The sequence below is a fragment of the Oculina patagonica genome, chromosome 7, assembly GCF_052425735.1.
Source record: "Oculina patagonica isolate OP01 chromosome 7, crgOcupat, whole genome shotgun sequence".
NCBI classification, from domain to species: Eukaryota; Metazoa; Cnidaria; class Anthozoa; order Scleractinia; family Oculinidae; genus Oculina; species Oculina patagonica.
The window spans coordinates 4936899-4955466 of NC_135764.1; the positions used below are offsets into that span (position 1 = coordinate 4936899).

The 18568-nt window shown below is 38.0% G+C and overlaps 2 protein-coding genes across 4 annotated transcripts; one reads left to right on the forward strand and one right to left on the reverse strand.

Annotated features, from left to right (window-relative positions):
• Positions 1–1910: 1910 nt before the first annotated feature.
• LOC144660970 (polypeptide N-acetylgalactosaminyltransferase 11-like) lies at positions 1911–10255 on the reverse strand. Of its 3 annotated transcripts, none has more exons than XM_078521694.1 (8): positions 10036–10255; positions 8908–9605; positions 7285–7821; positions 6701–6818; positions 5584–5955; positions 3999–4100; positions 3086–3220; positions 1911–2453 (listed from the first exon to the last, which is right to left on the reverse strand). In XM_078521694.1, exons 2-8 carry the CDS (start codon positions 9240–9242, stop codon positions 2334–2336), a joined length of 1719 nt encoding a protein of 572 aa, XP_078377820.1. In that variant the 5' UTR covers positions 9243–9605; positions 10036–10255; the 3' UTR covers positions 1911–2333. The 3 variants fall into 3 exon arrangements, with proteins under 3 accessions (XP_078377820.1, XP_078377818.1, XP_078377819.1); XM_078521692.1 differs by having other exon boundaries at positions 1911–2456; XM_078521693.1 differs by lacking the exon at positions 10036–10255 and having other exon boundaries at positions 1911–2456; positions 8908–9991.
• A 129-nt stretch (positions 10256–10384) lies between these two features.
• On the forward strand, positions 10385–18341 carry LOC144660972 (ATP synthase subunit beta, mitochondrial-like). The gene is made up of 11 exons (XM_078521695.1): positions 10385–10543; positions 10844–11080; positions 12053–12227; positions 12584–12705; positions 12888–13072; positions 13200–13358; positions 13748–13870; positions 15380–15592; positions 16313–16480; positions 17058–17091; positions 18141–18341. Exons 1-11 carry the CDS (start codon positions 10432–10434, stop codon positions 18236–18238), a joined length of 1626 nt encoding a protein of 541 aa, XP_078377821.1. The 5' UTR covers positions 10385–10431; the 3' UTR covers positions 18239–18341.
• The last annotated feature ends 227 nt before the right edge of the window (positions 18342–18568 follow it).

Genomic DNA, 18568 nt, shown 5'->3' on the forward strand with positions numbered 1-18568 from the left:
GGGCCCCCTTGGGCCTTTGGGTTTTTAATATTAAAAAAATTTTTAAAAAAAAAAAAAGAAAAAAAAAAAAAAAAAAAAAAAAAAGGGGCTGATTTGATTGGCTAAGTCTTCAACAAAGAAATTTAGCAAATCAAATCAACCGTCTTAAAACCCGTTTGTTGAAAGGGATTGATGTTGTTTTGATTTGATTGGTTAGATTTAAATTTCCTTCATTAAAATTCTAGCCAATCAAATCATCTGTCTCCAGAACCACTTGCTCCTTGTGCCCCAGGCTTTGCCGGCTATTAAAGAGATACAAGTGGCTCAGGGGACAGGAATTCATCACCCTGCAACAAAGTGCTCCTATTATACGTCTTCAGTAGCCTGTGTAGGAACATCTTTAAACAGAATTTCCTGCTTTAGTGAAGAAAAAACATCCAGTTCACCAAGTGTTTTGCTGCACAGTCGCACTGCCCTATTGTTGGAGAATGTTTCGCAATTATTTTCTCCCAACCTCCATCCCAGGCTCTCTCCTCTTCCTACCATGTCAAGGAGAACTTGGGAACAAGGTTGGAGGCTGACCTTGTCTCCCAACGATCTGTCATTGACATGATTTTCCAAACGAGTTCCAAAAACAAAACAATTGCACTTTATATCACGGCTGGTCATATTTTATTCAAAACAGGTCTCACTCGGTGAGCGAGTTCTTCCTTTCACCAATTGACAAATGATTGACAATTAACAAAATTTTGTCACATCCTTGCAGTTGATTTCAATTTTTTGCTGTAATAAATTACTCAGTTACAATGGTAAAAATATAATTATTGCTCACTAGAACTAACTACTAAATTGCGCTCTGAACTTTTTAGTAACAAAGCACTATTAAATGTGACATTTGTCACAAATATTTTGGTAAATGAAATTATCCTTACAGTCAAAACACTTCAAACATTTCTGTCAAGGGTAGATTAATGATTCCATTATTGCAAATTTGATTTCATTCTTTGCTTCAATATTCCATTCTTGAATTAAATATTTTGATGTTCAAACAGCGACTTGATTCAAAACTCGAATGTTGATTTCATTCATGCGAAAGACACGTGAGAATTTGAAAAAGTTCCCCAATTTGCATGAAACAGGTCAACGACATTTTTCCCACTTTTTCTGCTGTCAGTAGTCAAATTTGTAATAATGGAATCATTAATCCACCCTTGACAGGAACGCTTGAGGTGTTTTGACTGTAATCATTTTAATTTTTTTCTGTACACAAATGATGGAAAAATGATGGAAACTAAACCCTTGTGTTTCACACTAAAGGGAAATAATTTTTTGTAACTATCAAAATACTGTATAATGTACTACAATTCATTTTTTTAATTTGTTTTGCCTTTGTTTCAAAGGATCATAAGGAAATTTTTTCAAAGGAGAATGGTAAGAAATGTAATAAACTTCAATATAAACTATGGGAAAAACAACCACAGCATTTTATAATGGATGCCCGGGGGGGGGGGGGGTACTCCCTATAATGGCCTATACGGGGAGGCTCCGCCCGAAAGGGGTACCTTTTTCAGGATCCAGGTATATAAAAGGGTAGGGATTTCACAAGTTTAGGTATACGAAAGAGTATAGAAATCTGTCATTTAGGTTTTTGAAAGGGCTTTTAATTAAAATATTTCGAACAGATGCAATTTATGGCTGTATTATTTCAATTTATTAAGCGCTACTTGAAAATGAAAAGAAAACGTCATGTTTTAAGTCTATACCATGACTTTCAGGTATATGAAAGGGGTACCTTTTTTCATTAATAAGTATATGAAAGGGGTACAATTTCTGGCAAAATGGTATATAAAAGGGTAAGGGGTAAGAGCTCGGGGCGGAGCCTCCCCGTACAAAACTTTTTTGAGTACCCCCCCCCCCCCCCCGGGAATGGATGAGAGAAAATGGAAGCTCAAAAGTGCCACTGCCTATCAAGAGAAGTGAAGAATTGAATTGTGAATTGATACAATTGCTAGATACTTCTAAGAAACAAGACTGCAAGGCTGATCATACTACTTAAAGACTCTGTGAGACACCAACACTTCTAAGAGTTCAAAATTGTCAATGTTTAAGATCTTATGCTTAGCATTCCTATCGTGTCCTGTGCAATAAGGGCATCATGCCCTGCAACAGCTGTGTCAGAGGCTTTAAAGTTCACCTCAGAGTAGTGTCTGTGACACAAGCACTCCTTACATGAGACTTAACTCCTCGACATGAAGGCCTTTGCTTTCTGAGCAAACTGCCTTAAATAACTAATATGCATGTACATATTGCTTTGTATTTATCATAAATTATTCCTGATGTGATCAGTTTCCATCCTAGTCATAACTGAACTGCCATTTTTGATAGTCGGTATCGTCACAGATCCCCATCTTCACAGAAGATGTTCCCACGGAAACCATGCACAGGCCTGATGCTGTGTGGTACAGCTGAAGAGTCTTCTGAAAGAAAAAGAAATGAAATCAAGTTCCAATCTTGAAATAGAAATTCTCCTTACTTATTGCGAGTATATTTGTGTAAGTTAGTTTTGAGAGTTTGAAGCTACATCTAAATAATTTCAAATAAATTGTTTATCTAGCCCTCTGCACACATTGCAGGCCTATGGTGCTAGGTAACATTGTCAAAAGAAATTTAAATTTGACCACTATTGAAAACTTAGGGTTCAGGATTACATGCAAGTCACCAAAATGTAGGTAAAAAGGCAGCATTCAAAATTCTAGTATCTTCCCACTTTGCGGAAACGTTGATGGCCCAGTATAACATATTGTTAACTTGTCTGTCATTAAAAAGAAATCTTTTTTATCTACTACCAAAAGAAGAGGGAGGTGACACTGTGTGTTATTGGGAGGGGGGGGGGGCGAGGAGTAGGGAGGAGGCAGTGCATTTTTCTTGTTTCCACAGGAATTTAAGTTTCATGTATCAGACAACACTACATGTACTTGGGTAGAACTTGCCAATCAGTGGCAGGCAAGCATGTCACTAGTGTGGTCATATAATTTTGATTGTTCCATGTCCTAAAATTATTTCCGGGATCAAATAATGTTGACAAGTTTGAATTGAAGTACTCTACCTTATTATATCGCCACTCCTGAGTTTCTCCTTGACCATGACACTTCATGACCTTAGGCACATTGCTATGTCTGGTCACTTCTAAACATAGCAAGCTGTCAATCTTTAACTCATTGTCTTGATTTAGTGACCAGAACTAAAACAAGATAAAATATTTTTCATAAACCACAAATCTTCAATGAAAAAAATGTAAAGTAACCCATTCACGTAATTATTATCTTAAACAACAGTAACTGTACGTAGAACTTTACACACAAAGTTTTGTGTTTTGGGGAATGCATGACATTAATTTTTTGACTTGAATCACAGTGCATTTGTTCAAAAGCAAAAAAACACTATCCACTGAGGAATAAAAGTTGCATGATCAAGGGATCAATTTCTCTTAAATAAAGTGATTTTGCAGTTAATGTTTTGCAGAGTTTGAGATGATTTAATTGACATTGAATCTAGAGGGTGAAGTGCGTAGTTCCATAAAATATCCATACCTTCCCATCGGAAGGGATTTTTTTTATTAGAACACCCGCCCCCTCTGGAAATTTCAAAATAACTTCATACATTTCTATAAATTTGTTGGTCTTGGAGGACCCCCCACCCCCAGGAATATCCAATCCTTTCTTCTGAAGGGGGAGTATGGACATTTACTGGAAGTACAAAGTGTTATCAGAAAACCTCACCGAAAGGCTTAAAAATTAAAATCAAATTTCATACTGATCCTAAATAAGCTTAATCGCTCTTTGAACAAACAGAATCAGACTTAACCTAACAGTCCTAACACTATTATAATTACATGCATATTATAAAGCTGCAGGGTAAAGTGTCTCTCAGTGGTCAGTTACTGGTTTAATGTCAACAATATATCATGGTAGACATTGGCAAATTACACAATCAATAACTGTTCACAAGTCAGTTCCCACCTTTGCATTAGTCTCATGACAATTGTGTAGCAGAGCAGAAGCTTTCTTTTCACTTGCACGACCAGGAGTGTCAAGACACAAGGAGCTGCCGACATTTAGAAGCTGTTGGGTCAAACAGAGACCATGAGGTCACAAAAAAAAAAGTCCACTTTATTTCTTTTGTATGAGACTAACAGATATATTGTTTGAAATAAGCCTCTCTCTCATAACCCCCACCAAAATTCTTGAAAAGAAAACTGTATTACCACAATCTTTCAAGTTGCGGCCATCTAAGCAGCCATCGCAATAAGAATTTTCGAACTGGCAACTAAATTGTAGAACAAGTTGCCGTCCTTGCGACTACAAGACAACTGCTCCACAGGTTAAGCAAGCTATCATCCAAACTTACAAAAGCTGCTCTGTGCATTTATAGTTTTACTTTGAAAAATGTGTTGTTCTGCTATTAAAACCTACTGGGAACCAGTACCACAGCATTTCTGGGATTTGTAAACCAATCTTTTATTCTTTTTTTTTTTTTTTTTTTTTTTGTAACTTGTTGTTTTTTTTGTTTTCATAAGTTTTGTCAGGGAAAAATTTTGCGTTTCATTTTTGGTGTGTTGATTTACAGATAGTAATATTTTAGCGAACAAAAGTTTCTATTAGCAACTTCACTTAAATAGATGCAGTCGAAGCTCTCATAAGCAGACACCCTCGGGACGCGAAAAAAGTGTCCGCAACTGGAGCTGGCCGCTTACGTGAATGGTTCTTGTAAGCGGCCACTAGAGGTGTAGGGGATAGATGGCCACTTACGGGAGCTTGCCCAGCTAACATAATGGTAATATGCATGTTAGTGGTGTTTCGAAATGTAACCGGACGTGGATGACGACAAAACAAACACTAAAATATGGTACTGTATTACAGTAAAATCATTGTGACGAACAGCGATGTGAAGTTGATTGATTAATACAAGATACAGAGGTTTTTTATATGATTTTCTTTGCAGTGTCCGCTTACGGGAGCTTAAAAACAAAGAAAAAGTCTAAGTCGTAATCTCGGAAAGTGTCCGCGGCTGCTTACGGGAATGACCGCTTACGAGAATGTAAAAATACAGAGTTTGTATGGGAGTAAAAACGGAGTTTCTAGCAAGGTGGCCGTAAGTAGAGCTGTCCGCTTACGAGAGTGTCCGTTAAGAGAGCTTCGACTGTAGTCGCCAAATGGCCAATACAGAAAAAAGTTAACTTGAAGGGTTGTACCGGTACAACTTAAATTACATACAGATTTCAAACCAAATAATAACCTAACTTGTTTCAAAATACAAACCCCTCCCACGGGGCTGCAAAGAATTTTTTTTCATTTGAAAGGACATATGTCCTACTAATATAAGACACCATCTTGGTCGGACAAAACCAAATTGTGGTTGGTCATATTTTTATTCACTGTTGCCGTAAAATGATTTATGATCAAAAAATTGTCCGGATATCATGTCCGACCACAATTGGGATTTCGTCGGACATTAGCAAATTTTGGTCGGCCAATGTCAGATGACCGACGGTTATTTGCAGCCCTGCTCCCATAACATAAGCCCAGTGTTTTAAGTATCACTTACGTTTCCCTTCCTTAAGATCACAGGGTTTTTCTGCGACAAGTGCTGCCAAGTACCACCATTGCCAGCTCCACCTTCTTGAGGAAGCATTAATTCAGGGTAGACATTTTCCACATACCATTTAAAACTCTTACAGTTCAACTTCTTCCTTAACGCCACCCTAGAAGTCACGTTCCCGAATGGTTTTCCCACCAAATCTTTCTTGGTTTGGTAAAAATACTTTTTGTAATCATCAAGCCAGACTTCGGCAACTCTCATGGAGTTATACGACATAGTGTCCCCTTGTGAATCTGATCCATAAGGCCGCCACTTGCGGAACAGATGCCCAACTCTAGAGCAAGGGATGATCTCAAGAGTGCCCCCACACATCCAGATCTAAATAGAAAATAAAAGAAATTTAAAAAGTTATTGTTTCAAATGATAAATACAGTCTAAGTAACAAACACCTCGCTTTGCATGTTCAATATATAAATTTCCTCTTTTCAAAGATGTCTAAGATGCAACTCTAAAAATTCCATCTACTGATGATGCAAATCTGCAGAAGGTAGTAGGGTTGGTTTGGAGTTTGTGTATTGTGGTAATTTCATCAATTTTAATCATGAACTGCAGTTTTGTGGTATTCTCCAAACCTGTGGGATGCACATCCTTAGTGTTTTGGTAGATGATAGCTGGTTTTAAAACTTATCCTACACATTTTTCAGACCATTTTTGGATATCTGTTCATAACAGAAACAAAGCAAAACAGCCTTATTCTGTAAGACAAGTTTAATGTGTAATAAAATAGCAAACAGTTGTACTTTATCTTAAAAGTCGTGTCATTGTTTTTAATGTTTTCGTAAACTTTTGCCTTGTTTTTTGCAACAATGAAACTGCTAGCCATATACAGGCTAACTATGACATTGCTGGTATTTTCCAAATTTTTCACAGTATTCTGGTATTTGCTGAATTTTTGCAGCATAATTTGCATTGTTTGCCCCTCCCCCCCCCCCCCTCTCCCCCAATGTTCCCCTTCCACAGAGATCTTCCGAATTTCTCTGACTAACTCTAGTGCTACAAATTAATAGTGAATGTTCGTTAAAATTTCAGGCACCGGTCCAGCACATACTTTTATATAACTTACCCTAAAGGAGATCTCTAAATTTTCACCACCCCAGATGTTCATTCCTGCATCATACTGACCAAGTTGGTTGAAGTAATTCCGATCCATAGCAAACAAGCCTCCAGCCATGGTCGGTGATCTGTAAAAACAATAAAACAATATATCATTTGAATACTTTTCTCAGGTGAAACCTACCTGACCTAACTGAACAGAGCCATTTCTGATTTTGGTGAAATTACCAGAACCAATCACTGCAATTCTGCATGTAGTAGAAAACAGCTAATTACTTGCCGTGTTGTATAAAATTAAACCACTCAGAAATTGAGGCAAAAATTACATAATTTGTGACAAGTAGAACACTATGACAACACCAGTATAAAAGTTCAAATAAGGACTTAAACTACTGCCTTTAATTTTAACAAAAAATTTAGGTCTCATTCGAACTTTTATATTGGTATTTTAAAATGCTACCGAAGGTCAATAACTATATTCAAAGACTACGACAACAAATTACAATTAATTTTAAGGTTTTGGAGCTGATTGGCCAGAAAGATAAACAAGTTCATTTTGCTAGTATTTATAAGGGTATAATGAGTTTTCCTCACCTTCTAGGCTGAACAAAGTCTTCAGGCTTAACCAGCAAATGTTTCGGCACTGATTCCCACGAAAAATGGAGGCCCCAGTTGAATCCTCCCCGCACTAGAGGAGATGTCTGATATTCCAGCGTGTCTGAGCTGATTATGTCAATAACAGGACAAACGACCGTAGTGGGATTTTCCTTGATTCTTTCCAGAAGTGGAGGAAGCCATTCTTTATTCACTTCACAGTGACTGTCCAAGAAGACCAGCACGTCTCCTGTGGCTTGCTTTGCCCCTAACATTCTCCCTCGTATAAGCCCTTCTCGCTTAGATGTCCGAACTAACCGAAGTTTAGGAAATTCAGCCACATAATTTTGAAGTTTGTCTTTCAATACCTCTAGCGTGCTAAGGTCGTCAACCAAAATTATTTCACGTACTAGACTTTCTGCTGTCCTGTTAAAGATGCTGTGTACAGTTCTCAATAATGTCGACCACGCTTCATTGTGAAAGCAAATAATAATACTGGCTGACGGCAAGTTTGAGGAGTATGTCATCGATCGACACCTGCAAAAAAAGAACAGTAAATCAAACTCTGAGACAATCCACCATACAGAAAAAGAATGTGCTAGGAATTTTAGGTAAATGTACCAGTCACCATCTTTTTTGGTATCATGGTGGATTACCTGAAGCAAACATCATAACATGGGAGGTTGTGTGGTGCATTGCACTCTGCCCAGTAGTATTATTATAATCTGGCCAGGACTGTCGTGTTCTGTTCTTGGGCAAAACAGGCCTCTTGCAATACAAGCCAATGTTTGGACAACCAAACAGAACTCTGTGGTGTGTGACTAACTAGACTAGACTTTGCGAGACTGGGAGACTGATATCGATATCTTTTCTGCGAGCCCAAGACCTCCTTAGCATTGAATAAGAAATCAACACTCGGAGAAGGTCCCCCAAAAAATGCAAGATGACCAGACCCCTGGAAATCAGCTAAAATTTTGCATTTTTTGAAGGACCATTCACCACCCCTAGTAAAACGAGGGTAATATTATATAAGCCCCCAACTCCCAGGGGGGTACTCCGGCTTGTAAATGACGGGGATGATCGAAGAAGGCAAAACTCAAGACCCAAAAAAATCCCTAAGTCTTCCGACATTACCCAAAAAAATCCCTGGACCAAAAATAACCCCCAAAAAAATCCCTTGTCAAATTACCCCTAAATTGCCAGGAGGGGCATCGCCGAGTTTGATTATTCATCATACCATAAATACGCCAAGGCACTTTAGTTCGTTTTTAATACCCAAAAAAATCCCCTATTTGAATCAAGTCACCCAAAAAAATACGCCAAATTTTCCAACCCAAAAAAATCCCGGAATCGAAAATTTCAAACCCAAAAAAATCCTTCGATCATCCCCGTCATTCACAAGCCGGAGTACCCCCCTGGGCCCCAACTCCACTTTGAAGGGACATGCATCTCCAAAGAAAACAATATTTTATTTGTACCCCCGAATTCAGCCCTCCTCCTTTATTTTTTCCAAATTATAAACAAAGTTTGCGGGGCATACTTGATTGAACAGTCAAGAAAATACGGTACATGAACTACAGCATAAACAGCAAAAGGAAATTGATGCAATATTGAAGTACTTACATCTCATGCCTTGTGTCTTGTATTTCACGATTAAATCCCAACCTGTTGCTGATCAGTTCATTGAAAGCATGTTTCTCATATCCCGTCTCTCTAACCCTCTGATCCTCGCTATTTCGAATTAAACCCAAAGTACTAATATCCTTTTCCACGTTCCCCATTTCTCTGTCAAATTCGTCTGTGGGACTATCGTTCTGTAGATGCCTCCCATGGCCCCTTGTTTCGTACTTGTCGATCGTTCCAACATACACGAAAGACATCACGTTAAATAAAATCCAAAATGAGAGCGTCAGAAATGTACACAAAAGAAAATATCGTGTTGGTAACTTTAAACCCATAATGTACCACTGTATCAAAAGTTTCTACGACCGAAAACCTTGTCACCTCCCCTGCGGATAAAGATAATTTTATCGGATACGAATTTGAATTGGCTGTGCCGTCTCCATAACAATGCTTTGAGCACTCAGCTATCCAAATTATCTGCGACTAGTTTAATAGTCCTCGCCAACAACAAGATGAAAATTTGTCGATTCATTGAATCAATTCCTCTACGGTCGTTATTGTATCCAACTTAGGTAGAAGAAGGAGCCAAAAGCCTCGCTAAAATAGTGACATCTTTTGATTTTTCGATCTCCCCGCAGTCGAATGTGAAGTGTTGCTTCAAAGATCAGTTATAAATCTGTAGTTCGCGCCACGGACATCTGTTAAATGGAATAAAAAGATAATGTGATTTAGTCAAATTAAGAAAGTACAATATATACTTAGAATTAGTACCAAGTCTTCTGGGGCACTAATTCTTCCAAAAGAAACCGACATTGTATCAACGAATTATGTAAATACCCTCGCAAGAAAGAACAATTCCGACCACATTGCTATTGTAAACAAAAAGCAAAATGAACGATTTCCTTTACTGCTGAAAATTTTTCAGTTTTTAACTGAATTCTAGTTCTGAAGCCGACATCACACAATAATAACATTAAATTTATAAGCAAAATTTCACGGGAAGAGCATTCAATTCGCCGTTCCACGTTATTCGCGCAATAACAAATCAATTTCTTCCCGCCAAATTTTGAAGGCGCCCACAAATAGTTCTTTTCGAAACTTTCACTTAAAAACGCCAAAGAAACTTACTTTCTTAAAAGTACAACACTTCTTCCTATCCTTTAACCAAAGACGAATATATAGGCAAAACGTAAAGCCCAACGACTTCTGGCTACCATGTGCGAGAAGAAAAACATCTCGTACATTTGCCTGAATATTGAAGCAGAGAGCATGGAGAGTCGCGTGCTCTGTGTTTTTCGCGAATTCTATTGGCTGAAATCGATACGCAATATTTGTGTCATGATCCAATCACGTGCACATGTCATGCTGTGACGGAAATCAGACTTCCAGGCGACTATCCCCGGGCTTCCTGAGGCCTTTGGACTCGTTAATGTTCGGCAATTTTCGGAAACATCCCTCGATGTTCGTGCATTATCGTAGGTCACATGGTCACCGGCGCCGCACACATCATTCTTCTCGGCCGCCATGTTGGTTCATGGTTTACGGCGTGCGGCAAGAACCGCTTTTAGACCTAACCTTGTAGCTCGAACTTTAAGACAAACACAACAGAGAACACTTCCAGTATGTTCGCAACTATGTGAGTACAAAATATACCGTAAATTGTGTTTCACTTTTGCACTTGAAGTGGGTTTCTTTTAGGAGGGCGCACGACGGAAGACACGTTGATTTCGTTACTGACTTTTAGTCACATGTGTAGAAATACATTGCTAAATTCACTTTAAAGTGTGATAGTGAATGAAGTTACTTAAACTGTTACTTACTCGGTCGAATGTAGCTTTTGGCATGCTGTACTCTACTGGTAAATGTGTGGCGATATTGCATTTCTCGGTATATCGTAAGCTTTGTCTAAATATGACTTCTACATTCCCTCCTCTAGATAACCGTCGCTATGTTTCAACTGACAAACCCGTCTCTGCCGCGGCTGCAGCTTCGGCTGCCGCACCAAAGTCAACTTCAACGCCAGCAGCAAAGCCCGGAGCAGTTGGGAAAATTATTGCTGTTATCGGCGCTGTTGTAGATGTTCAATTTGACGAGGATCTACCTCCCATTTTGAACTCCCTTGAAGTCGAAGGTAGATCGCCAAGACTTATTCTGGAAGTCGCCCAACATTTAGGTAAGGATTTTTTTTACTCTTTTGAGAATCGTTTTGTAGCTTTATTTTTCTTTTTCAGATTTAAACTTTAAGAATATTTGTGGAAATGGCAACACCCCCAGACCTCTAGGGTACCTCCATGCTGGACTCCTCAATAGCCACCGTACTTTATGGAATCCACAATTTTGTTCCGCTATTGTGAGAAATTTTTGGAAGCAAATGCTTTTTAATCACAAATCATTTCTGTAATCAGTCTTGTATTTTAATCAACTGAATGAATGTTTTAAAAGTACCTTTGTACCAAAATTCTTAACCTTAAAAGTTTCTGTCCTCATCACCTGGGCAACTGACCTTACTAAAAGTGTACAAATTTGTACTTGCCTAAAGTGGGCTGGTAAGATTTTTTATCATTATCACATAGACAGGGTACAGTTTTACATGACACATCTGTATTGCTGGCTTGCAAGTGACGTCACGGCGGCCATGTTGGGGGACAGGAACAAAGCGTTTCCCTCGACTGGGAATTTAACTTTTTTTATCATGCAAATTTTGCGAAAATTTATTTTATTGTTTTGACCCCCAACATGGCCGCTTTGTCACGTGGTTGCAAGCCAGCAATAGTGGTATCATGAGGTCAAGATCCAAATACTGGACAAAATCGTGTTCATAACTGTTTAGTTTGCATGATGCCAGAACCCATAACAGGGCTGCAAATAATTTGTTCACTTGAAAGGACATATGTCCTACTAAGACACCATCTTGGTCGGACAAAACAAAATTGTGGTCGGACAGATTTTTATTTATTGTTGCCCTAAAATGATGTACAATCAAAAACTTGTCCAGACATCATTTCTGACCACACTTTGGAATTTCGTCAGACATTTCCAAATTTTGGTCGGCCAATGTCCGATGACCGACTGTTATATGCAACCCTGCATAATAAAATGCACAATCTTTTAATAAGAGACTTGTTCACTAATTTTACTTCTTTAGGTGAAAACACCGTGCGCACCATCGCTATGGACGGTACAGAAGGTCTTGTGAGAGGCCAAAAGTGCAAAGATACTGGCGGCCCCATCACAATTCCTGTTGGTCCAGAAACACTAGGAAGAATTATTAATGTTATTGGAGAACCTATTGACGAGAGAGGACCTGTTGACACAGACAAGTAAGTTGGCACTAATATGTGTGAGTATGAAAACAAATTTCTGGAAGCAGAATTAGCCAAAAAAAAAAGCAAACAAACAAATTAGCAGAGAAATCATTGTCAAAACATGACGATGTGCTTGATGACCCAGCAAAAATTTTCAATATGTTATACTTTTATGTCATATAAAAGAAAGAAACTTCCAGATAGAGTAATGATTCTTGACTAATAAGGAATAATAAATACACCAGACTAATAATTATAACAATAAACTGATATTGTATCAAAAATGAACAAGAAGTGTGTTGGTTTCAGTAAAGGGAAACACTTGTGCATGCAAAATCATGTATTAACTGATTTTCTAATTTTTTTTACAGACGATCTGCCATCCACGCAGAAGCTCCTGAATTTGTTGAAATGAGCACAGAACAGGAGATTCTAGTAACAGGAATAAAAGTGGTAGATCTGCTTGCTCCATATGCTAAGGGTGGAAAGATTGGTATGTTTCACTGAAAATGAATTGTATTAAACTTAGCCTTTAGCCCTTATTTAAAAAGTAGCTGTACCAGTAAAACTACCTGTCAATATTTTGTTTTTCCAATAGTAGACTCTTCATTGTTTGTTTTCTATATGGACTGTATCTTTGCTGCACTAATATTGGTTTGCGTCAATTTTATACAGGTCTGTTTGGTGGTGCTGGTGTTGGCAAGACTGTGCTTATCATGGAACTGATCAACAATGTAGCTAAAGCTCATGGTGGGTACTCTGTGTTTGCTGGTGTTGGGGAGAGAACACGTGAAGGAAACGACTTGTACCATGAAATGATAGTGTCTGGTGTCATCAGCTTGAAGGACAAGAGTTCCAAGGTAATGATCGAAAGTTTAAGTTCAATTTTGGCAAAGGATGTAAACTATAATTTCTCTGGTATCAAAGCATCATTTTGGCCCTAGTAAGGTTATGTTTGATGCATGTTTGTTGTGTTTTGCTTTTTAGGTGGCCCTGGTGTACGGTCAAATGAATGAGCCTCCAGGTGCTCGTGCTCGTGTTGCCCTGACTGGCCTGACTGTAGCTGAGTATTTCCGTGATGAAGAGGGACAAGATGTGCTGCTTTTCATTGACAACATCTTCCGTTTCACTCAAGCCGGCTCTGAGGTGTGTACAGTGGATCTACTCTCCAGTAACCATCTTAAAATATTAATATTCTCCTTACTAACAACCATAAACTTCATTTGAGGCTTTTCCTGAGTAGAAACTGATCATATATCAACGTTGCACTGATAATCCAGCTCAGGATGTTCTGTATGATGGTAACCTGCCTTCTCGATAATATTTTTAAAGGAGTAGCAGGTTACAAAGATTATTTCAGTGCTTGATCTGTGCTTTAGCTGGTTGTAAAATTTACTGAGGTTGCGTTCATAAGTGTGAAACAATCTCGTAATCCTGAAACCTGGGAAGTGAAAAAAAAAAGAGCCATTCACTGTTGCACCTTTGTACTACTTTAAGAGTAATTCTTTTAATTCTGTTTGTTGTTTTGTTTGCAGGTGTCAGCTCTGTTAGGACGTATTCCATCTGCTGTAGGTTATCAGCCCACGCTAGCCACTGATATGGGTACTATGCAGGAAAGAATTACCTCAACAAGAAAGGGATCTATCACATCAGTACAGGTGAATTTCTTTCCTTAACCCTTTAATTACCAAGTTTCTGAGAGAAACTTTATCGTTCGTGGTACATGTTTTAAAATGGCAACAGCTCTTCTTCTTTACCTCCCAGCCCCCATAAACTATATATCAAAGTGTTCAGCATGAAATATACTTTCAAATGAAGTACAGGGTGTCAAGTTCCTATTTTTTCCTATTTTTTGGCCTGCCTCCTATTTTCTCCTATTTTTTCATGAAATTCCTATTTTTTCCTATTTTTTAAGGGTTTTCCTAGGTACACAGAAACATTGTGAAATATTTGAAATGAAATTGTCAATAAAATTGATAAATTCTACAAAAAAACTCAAACATCATGTCAAAAAAGACCACTTTGAAGCCTTTATGAGTGATTTTCTTCTGAAACTCGTGCCCAGACTTTCTCAGTGCTTTTGATAGCATGCAAAAACTTTTTTATTTTCTCCTACGCGTTTCGTGTGACTAGCGCACACTTCTTCAGGGAGTTTAACAATACAATCAAGTATACCTGTATATATACCTAGATACAATTCTGCATTTCGCAAAAAACAACACCTACGGATATGCGTATACAAACCGCTAAGTAATGCGTCTAGGAAACAGGCGGAAAAATATTAAAGGTGTGACATACTTTGAGTGTGACATAACTATTTGGGGCCCACAGTTTAAGCTTATTAAACTAATGAAATTTGGAATCTGGTAATTATTGTAGGATGAGTTGTGCTCGGTCACATAGGTGGTAACACTTGTTTTTGTTTATACGCAATACATTGTGGATGTATGCCATTGCGCCTGTTAAATATTAAAGCGTTGGGTTGTGGAACAAAGTTGCTGTTAGGAGTGTTAAGAGGATAGAACTCAAAGAAATCCTACTATTTTTTCCTATTTTGAGGTGGGAATTCCTATTTATTTCCTATTTTTTGGACATTGTCATTCCTATTTTCCTATTTTCTAAGTGCCATTTGTCACTTGACACCCTGGAAGTACTATAAGCTGAAGTACACAGTAATGTCAATATTTTACCAAATTGTTTTGAATTTTCACTCAGTGTGCCAGCTACTCCAAAGTCGTTGCTTCTTTCTTGCAAAAACACCATTTTTCCTTGAACGAACTTGTTTACTTTCTTTTAAATATTTGTCTTCAAAATAGCAAGCTGTGATTTCCATCAAAGAGAATTAGGCCTTTCGACATTCATTGACTCAACAAAGATGTAAAACACATCAGCCTCCACGCAAAAACTGAAGCAAATTTGAGATAAACAATAGCTCGAAATCCACATGAAAACTGAAACACACCCTATACATCATGTAATCTCACTGAAACAGTCCTGGGACCTTGTCACAGATCTCCAGAAGGTTTTTACCTGGAGAGGGTCCAATTGTACAAATTTGTACAAATCGGTGAAAATTTCAATTGAAGGCTTAATGTATTTGGATAGTGAGGTGAACAAATGACACTTTGTCAGTCGTCACTCAATCCCCTGAAACCTTTTTTTGCCAGGCTATCTATGTGCCAGCTGATGACTTGACAGATCCTGCCCCTGCCACCACCTTTGCTCATTTGGACGCCAACACTGTGCTTTCCCGAGGCATTGCTGAGCTGGGAATCTACCCAGCTGTGGACCCTCTGGATTCCACATCTCGTATCATGGACCCCAATGTTGTAGGACAAGAGCACTATGAAGTAGCCAGAGGTGTACAGAAGATCTTGCAGGTAAAAATAACAGAAGATTATATATAAGTTGATTTTTCAAAACATGGTCAACGAAAAGTGACCCGAATGTTTTTGACCACGTACATACACTGCGATGTGGCTAAAAACATGCTGAGAAAGGAAAAAATGAACTACCGCGCTGAAAGGTAGAAAAGAGAGAGGAGAGGAGAAGAGAAAGAAGACTGATATTCACTTTAGTTTTTTTTTCGTCTACTTTGGAGATAGTTTCTGGCGAGAAAAACACATTTACAACGATTTGCGCTTAAAACGGTGAAAATTTCATTAACTTGGTTTTCATAAATCCAGTCACCTATAAAGTAAGCCTAATAATTTCTCTTTTGAAAGGTTCACTTTGCTTTTTTCCTTTGTTGTTTTCACATGTATCTTCAAGCACGACATTGAGCAATGTTCTGGTCAATCCGTGACACTTATGAAAAGACTTGTAATTGTAGCCAAAGTTCAAAATTACTGCTTCCTTTTTCATCTCAGAGTTTGTAAGTCAAAGAAAGTCGGAAATGTCACACAGATGGGTCACCTTGGAAATTAATGATGAACTTAGAAATCGTGCAACAAAACTAAAAAGAGGCAGTGTTATAAAAAGAAATCCGCTGGTGACTGCATTTTGGTGACAAGAGAGTGAACAAATTGTTAAAGTGTCTTGTGACAGTTGCTTTTAGATTGTACAAACCTTAAAACTTACTTTAATTGTGGCTATTTTAGGACCACAAATCTCTCCAAGATATCATTGCTATCCTGGGTATGGACGAGTTGTCTGAAGATGACAAACTGACTGTAGCCCGTGCACGTAAGATCCAGAGATTCCTCTCACAGCCTTTCCAAGTTGCTGAGGTGTTCACGGGTCATGATGGTAAACTTGTTCCCCTAAAGGTAAATTTACCTAGCTGTTTAACTAAGTGAAGTATTTTCCATTTATCCGTACTTATACAATGAATTGGAAATCTCATTATGTTAATAAGGTGTTGACCATGTTAATGAGGTTGGTATAGCTAACAGTATTATTTTGCTTGGGCCAAAAATGCATTACAATGTGGTCATCATAATGAGGAGCCCATGTGGATGAGGCCAGATTCCACATGTACTGTACCATGTTTTAAAACAATGGCCCATAATTGTATTGTTTTTCATTCTCTTAATTTATGCTCAGCAATAATTTACATCTGTGGGGTGATGATAAGTGCTTACAGTTTTTTATCGCTTCTAAATTATGGTGCTGCACAGTTACAGTAAGTTGCGACTTCTAAAAGTATACCGGTAAGTATGAAAACTATGCTCAATCACGGACGGTTTTTAACCCTGATGATGATAAAATGTCGAAAATGTTCGGTTCTTTCTTTTAGTTCTAATATTTTTATAGTTTTTCAGCCTTGTATATTTTCAAAAGTGTTTAAATTTGTGAATTGTTGCTGTATGTTTTAATAATTGTGAATTGTTTGAATATTAACAGGACACCATCTCTGGATTCAAGAAAATCCTCCATGGTAGGTTTTTATGCATTAAATGCATGTATTCATTCTAATGCATCAAGTGCTGTAGTGTACATATGTAATTGTGTGCATGGTTAGTGCAGAGCCTTGAAATCTGGAACAAACTAGTTAAGAGACCTGGAAGAAGTTTGAATGATGAGTATGTCTGGAACAAGTTTGCGACAAGTTTGTATATTGAATGTTCAGGGAGAACTGTGTCAGCTAACCAATTCTTGTCCCTGTACTAGATATGCAATTTCATTCACTACATGTACAAACTGAGTCTAAAGTTTTAAAACACACTGTGATAAGGTCTTTTGATTATCTGTATCAACCTCGGAATGCAAATGGTTGTAACATCTTAATCAGTTCAGTCAATTTCACTATACACTCCCAAACCCCTGCCTATACCAATCTCCACCTCCAACCCCTTGGCTAATAGGCCTTATCACAGTTTCCAATGTCATTTTGACGAGTAGGCAAAGTGGGTAGAAATTACAGTGTTTGTATGGGAATCCAACGGCAAATATCTTCTACAAAAATTGAATTCTGGACAACTTATGAATTGTAAAGTTAAGATACTAGGCAAAAGTTTTTATTCACCGAGTTTGAAGGATGTAGCTGGGCTAGAAAGCGTTCAGTGAAGTTTAAAATTTTCCATACATTTGTCTATATTTTTTTTCGCATGATTGACATGTTTCGTGGGGAAAATTATAGACAAATGTATGAAAAAATTTGAAACTTAACTAAACACTTTCTAACCCAGCGACAACCTTCGAACTTGGCGAATAATAAAGCATCTTAACTTTACAATTCATAAGTTGTCCAGAATTCAATTTTTTAAGAAGATATTTGCCATCGGATTCCCATAGAAACACTGTAATTTCTACCCGCTTTACCTACTCGTCAAGATGGCGTCAAAAACCATGATAAGGCCTATCTTTCTCTTTTTTGCAAATAAAATAAAAACAGTTGTGCCCTTCTTTTTCCCTCCCTTGTTTTTCTTCCTTGCGCTGCACTATCTAGTGTAGGCATTTTGCTAACAGTTATTTTTGCTCTACTAGGTGAATTTGATCATCTACCTGAAGTTGCATTCTACATGGTAGGCGACATCAGCGAGGCTGTAGCCAAGGCAGAGAGACTGGCAGAGGAAGTGCAGTAAACAGCTCCTTTCAGACTTGTAAATGTAATGTGTGTTCATACACTTGTTGTATGCTGTTTTTTACATCATTGAAACTTGAATAAATTGGAAGTTTAAGACCTGGTTGAAGGCTTAAGCATGTCTCGTTTGTGTTCTTTTGATGTGCACTGGTGCAGTAAAGGAATAGGTTTTGTCATTTGTCTATTATTGTATACCAAGAGACAGGCTTGGAAGGAAAGACTTCTTATAAAAGAAATCACTTTCTGCTTCCATGTAATAACCTTGATTTGTGCAGATGGAGCTCTGTCAAGAGAAAACTTTCCTGTTATATTTGGGAACACAACCCTCCAA

Coding starts and splice junctions, on each gene's coding strand:
- LOC144660970 (XM_078521692.1), bottom strand. CDS start 9,242: ATGGGTTTAAAGTTACCAACACGATATTTTCTTTTGTGTACATTTCTG. Junction 5,956..6,700: donor ATTTAGAGATCTCCTTTAGG/GTAAGTTATATA, acceptor TTTTCTATTTAG/ATCTGGATGTGTGGGGGCAC. Junction 2,457..3,085: donor AGGAGTGGCGATATAATAAG/GTAGAGTACTTC, acceptor TTTTTCTTTCAG/AAGACTCTTCAGCTGTACCA.
- LOC144660972 (XM_078521695.1), top strand. CDS start 10,432: ATGTTGGTTCATGGTTTACGGCGTGCGGCAAGAACCGCTTTTAGACCT. Junction 12,706..12,887: donor TGCTAAGGGTGGAAAGATTG/GTATGTTTCACT, acceptor AATTTTATACAG/GTCTGTTTGGTGGTGCTGGT. Junction 17,092..18,140: donor ATTCAAGAAAATCCTCCATG/GTAGGTTTTTAT, acceptor TTGCTCTACTAG/GTGAATTTGATCATCTACCT.